The sequence below is a fragment of the Lineus longissimus genome, chromosome 13 (assembly GCF_910592395.1).
Source record: "Lineus longissimus chromosome 13, tnLinLong1.2, whole genome shotgun sequence".
In the NCBI taxonomy this organism is placed as follows: domain Eukaryota; kingdom Metazoa; phylum Nemertea; class Pilidiophora; order Heteronemertea; family Lineidae; genus Lineus; species Lineus longissimus.
In genome coordinates this window covers 14,349,168-14,354,028 of record NC_088320.1, presented here as the reverse complement: position 1 = coordinate 14,354,028, position 4,861 = coordinate 14,349,168, and the positions used below count along the sequence as shown (strand labels likewise).

At 41.3% G+C, this 4,861-nt stretch overlaps 1 protein-coding gene across 1 annotated transcript; it reads right to left on the bottom strand.

Annotated features, from left to right (window-relative positions):
- Positions 1–1,750: 1,750 nt before the first annotated feature.
- LOC135497707 (uncharacterized) lies at positions 1,751–3,044 on the bottom strand (the record flags this gene model as incomplete). Its single annotated transcript, XM_064787541.1, has 3 exons — positions 2,720–3,044; positions 1,987–2,217; positions 1,751–1,823 (listed from the first exon to the last, which is right to left on the bottom strand). Coding segments are annotated over exons 1-3 (501 nt in total), but the record flags the coding sequence as incomplete, so codon positions are not given.
- Between the last annotated feature and the right edge of the window lie 1,817 nt (positions 3,045–4,861).

Below are 4,861 nucleotides of genomic sequence, written 5' to 3'. Positions count from 1 at the left end.
CCATCACAAAATTAGTATCTCGGTTTTTGCAGAATTTACTAGATCTGGACAATGTCATTAGAACGGAGTTCAAACAGAGAGCTTCGCTCGATCCGGACAAAGTCCAGAGAACAAAGTTCGATCTGGTGAAAATAAAAAACGTTGTACACCCCATTCAGTCTCCAATGGAAAGCATAATTTCGAGGAATCAGGCAATTTATGCCATAACAAATCAGTTAAACTACATTAAGGCTCAGATTGAAGAGAGGTATTTTCAAGGAATTGGTTTGTCTTTGAATAAGATAAAGTCTTGTGACCTTACAGAAAATGTGTAAAGGTGGTCATTACACTCAACTACCATTTAAAGGTCATATATCAAGGTTTTTTGCCATTTTCTGCTGTAAGACGATTTCAAAAGTGTACCTAACACTTTATACAATACAGAAAACCAAATGCAATTAGCTCCATCCATTTTGAAGATATAGCCAATTATGTGTTTGACAACTTGATTGCCTGATCAGGCTAGCAACTGGCTTGTTAGAGTCAGGCGGCGGGTTCAGCAAAAGTTGTGATGTAGATCATGTCATGCAATCATAAAAGCAGGAGGGCCTTAATTAGTTATGCACACCTGGAAGTAATGTGTTTCATTCACTATGGTGTATTGTGTGGCTCCGAATTGTGTCAAGGCTAGCACAAAGAACAATCGAATGACGGATGGGACCCATTTTCATGAATTTCCAAAGCCAGTTGAACGAGAGAGGAGGAAGCTGTGGATTCGGAAGTGCGATTTGTTCCAGGCTCTTCCTAGCTGCATTGCACTTCAACGAGAATTCCAAACGTGCCCAAGCAGCGAACAAAGATGGGACTAAGCGATGGTCAGTCTCCTATCCGAAGGCAAAGAAGGGTGAACCTGTGGCAAGGGAAGTGAAAGTACCAGTGACTTATGGTAGGAACCTTTTCAAAAAAGTACTTCTATATCATACATGTAGGTTGATGATGCTCCTTGAAAATGGCCATATATAGAAAGGGTGACAACATCCGATTGCTTGGCAGAGTGCCAAAGTAGTGTTGTTGCAGTCGTCTTCCTAGCCGCTGATAAAGACTCTCGCCTAGCAGTGGTTGGCACGGTATATGAAACCAGGGGCGGGACATACCACTGCGGTGGGAGTGTACTCTATTAAGGAGAGCACTTGTCAGTCCCATGGGTGTCCTTAGGGACTATCTCAAAATTTACTGATGCAAAAAAAGAGGAACAGTGTTTGTCCGGGGGGAGTTTTCTAGGTGCTCAGTGTTCACAGAGAGACTAACACTGTTCTTCTATTTTGGCATCAGTCAATTTTGAGATGGTCCCTTTAGAGAGGTTCCACTTGACTGTGAACACCATTTCCATTTCCAGAGGTATTTCATGGAGATGATCTTGTGTCACCAAAAACAACAGGACATCCTATAAATACAAAATATTTATTGTTCCAAAAAAATCTAAATATTCGTTCCTTTTCAGAATACATTCAACTTCTACTGAATGAGGTATTGAGACTTCGAGAGAAAATGCCCTCGTACAGCACTGCATTGGCCAATAGAGAAGATCGCATCAAGTCTACACCCAAGCCAGTCTGTACGAAATACACGAAACGTCAAACCAAACTTGAGGTCGTGGATAGCCGGAAGACTCGATTTAATCGGACGCTCAACTCTTTGGATAACGAAAGCCAGTGTACTCCTCTGAGGGCCAGGTAGAGCGAATCTTGTCACGAGCACAGACTGGAAAAGGAAGTCTTTGCTTTTTGCCCAAACGTTGCCAGCACCAGCGCACAAATCTGCGGTATGCAAGGTATCTCCATAACCTGAAAAGACAGTTTGAGAGAAAATTTGAGTTCAGATGAAACATAATGCATACAATGTGGTATGGTCATGAATCCTTTGTGCTGAAAGCAGTTGTTTCTGTTTTGTAAATAAATAGGAAGTGTACATGTACAAGTTTCTGTTATTTTACTTATTTCAACTTACTTGTGCATTGGCTGATCATTTCCTATTGGCCCTTGATCTTGGATAAATTCATACATGGCACTTTCCAGGACATATCGGTCAAGGCAGTTGCTTGCGAATCCGGGATGCAGAGTTATGCAGGCAACTCCATCTGGCTCATAACTTTCCTTCTTGGCCAGAACTGGGGAATAGTCACTGCAGCACATCGACTCTGTTCCAGTGATTTGAGCTGTGCAGTTTCCACAGTCACACCTGAAGTGATAAACGTTTACATATTTACAAAAAATGATGATTAACACTAGACCAGTTGCCAGTTGCCCTCCTTGGCTTCCCTCAGTCTCAGTGATGATGAGGCCGAGTCCATGACATGGCAGATGGCAAATGTCCTTCAGAGACTGTTCAAATACAGACAACCATTGAACCAATACAAAGCCACCCAAGAAGTGCCAGAGCATCAGATAAAGTCTAATTGTGTATAGTAGTAGTGGATGCATGTCATGATGTAGAAAATTGTAAAATACAAAGTCACCAAGGAGATTTTTTCCAATTCTATTTTCTCTACATGGAATTAAAATGCTATTTAAGCCATCTAATGCAACATTAGGTTCATATTTACATAGGAAATTGTTCCGGACGCGCACTTTCTCTTCCGGACGCGCTCCGGACGCACAAATTGTTCCGGACGCGCATTAGGTAGACCGTGATGTAGTGCTGTGTGCATAGAGAACAGAGTGAGAATGTAAACAAAACTTGCCATTTTCTGTTGCCTGCACGTTCAGGGCGTTCATCCTCCACTTCCTCATCACTTTCGTCCGAATGATCACTCTCATTATGATCTAGTGATATCAATGGCTCGAACATGTATGGCTCAACGTTTAAATATCCTTCTGTATCGACCAAAACATCCTCAAATTCACTGCTCTCACTCTCTGAACTGTATGCGGAAGCCATCTTGCTTTGTTCTGACTGACACGACCTACGTCATCAAAAAATCCCTAGCGGCCACATGTGGAACTAATCTAAAGTTGTGTGTGGTGGGAAATTCAAATAGTTTCAAATTGAAAATTGAAATAACTAAATAATGACTTTATTATTATAATTTTTTTAATGTCTGGGATCTTGTTTTTTTAACCCTCAACATATTTCATGAGTATCAAGCATGTTTTCAAACCTTGATATATGACCTTTAAAACAAAAGCTCTCATTAACGTGCAATCAAATGACAGAAAATGTTTTCTATGGAGTCTGACAAGGTCACAAGAGCAAAGCTCGAATACTATCGAAGTGATCCCTGTGATCCCTGTAGCAGCGGTCACGATTGACATTGCGCAACGAGCATTGATCGTGGATCACTTCTTTGGTAGAAGCCTGGTTGAACAACAGGGGCAGATTGTTCGGAACATTAAAGGTGTCGTGGACAGGGGTTTATAATATTCACACGAGATTTTCTACACGTGCTTTCGGCTTCAACCAATCACCATCTTTGTTTATATTTGGTGCTCATTCGGGAACCTTCGTGACAGTCCGTATATATTCGGGTACATCTTCATGTCGTCGATGTTTTGGCGCGAAATCACTTGTAGATGCATTCATCCGGAGTTCATTAATGTGTCTCACAGGGGAAAGTGAACAATTACTAAGTCTGATATTTTCAGGATGTTTTTTATGGGGATATGATTCACAATTAGCACTATATGTAAGTTAGTTCTTTTTTTGATCAATTAGGCCAACAAGCCTTGATTACTTATTACTTTTGTTTATTCAAATTATTTTCGTACATACGATAGCCTACACGGACTAACGTGTAGTGTGGAACGTCATGAAATATGTTAAAATTTCGCAGCCCCCCCACCTTCATTTTACTCCTTCTGTTTAGTTGGTCATCTCTCGTTTCTCGTTGAAGAATGGCATTACCCCCCCCCCCCCCCCAATATTCTATCGTCAACGTGAAATTGGAGATGCACAGTGTCACACGGGAACCTCTCGGGACACAAAATCTTACTTCGTATAGGAAAAGCCGCATGCCAGACGACAAATTCAAATTATTTCTCTTTGAAATCTAATTTAGTTCCGAGCAAGATATTGTTTTTACTCGTCCAACTTATAACGGCTATTCAAATGCCACCTCGTCATCAGCGATCTGATCATGAGGCAGGATGTTGAAATGATACTATTCTCGTTTATGATTTGTGGCGCCCGACAATACTTTTACTTTGCTATGAAGGCTACTACAAACTGATTCGCAAGCAAAAGTGAGATACCATCATGTTTTATAAACTATGGAGTCATGTCAATGACGGATTTATAGTTTTTGAACATAGGATGAAAGGAGCATGCATCATTTTCACTTGTCAATGTCATATTTAGAGAGCACAACAATTCGATGCAGGATACCAGATTGCCATGCTTTATAGTAAAGTTGTTATCAAACCCAAAACCAGGGCCAATGTTTGTGATCAGTTCAAACAGAATGCTCTTATCTCGCTCAGCCAAAATCTGCAAGGAACCTCTAATCATTTATCACTTCCACATGGTGCCTGGACACTTGCTTGATCCTCTTTTGGTAACTGTTTCTATATCTGCGTGGATATCAGTTGGACGGTCATGAGCCTGTACATAAATGTTATGTCCTTAAGCCCGGCGGACAATGGATTTCTGACAAAGGTTCTATATGGCCGAGTTCATGCTGGTGCGATGAATCGGACCCGACCCGCTGATCGGTCCGAGAGCCCAGACAATGGTAGGGGGCTTTTCCCGACTTCTTAAAGGACCATTGGTTTTATTAAGGGCAATATTACCCAGCTGTCGGTTGCCCAGTCACCTCCTCTTAAATAGCTTCCATCATCACATTGCACAAAAAAGGATAAATTCAAAATCCGACTTAATTGTCACGCTT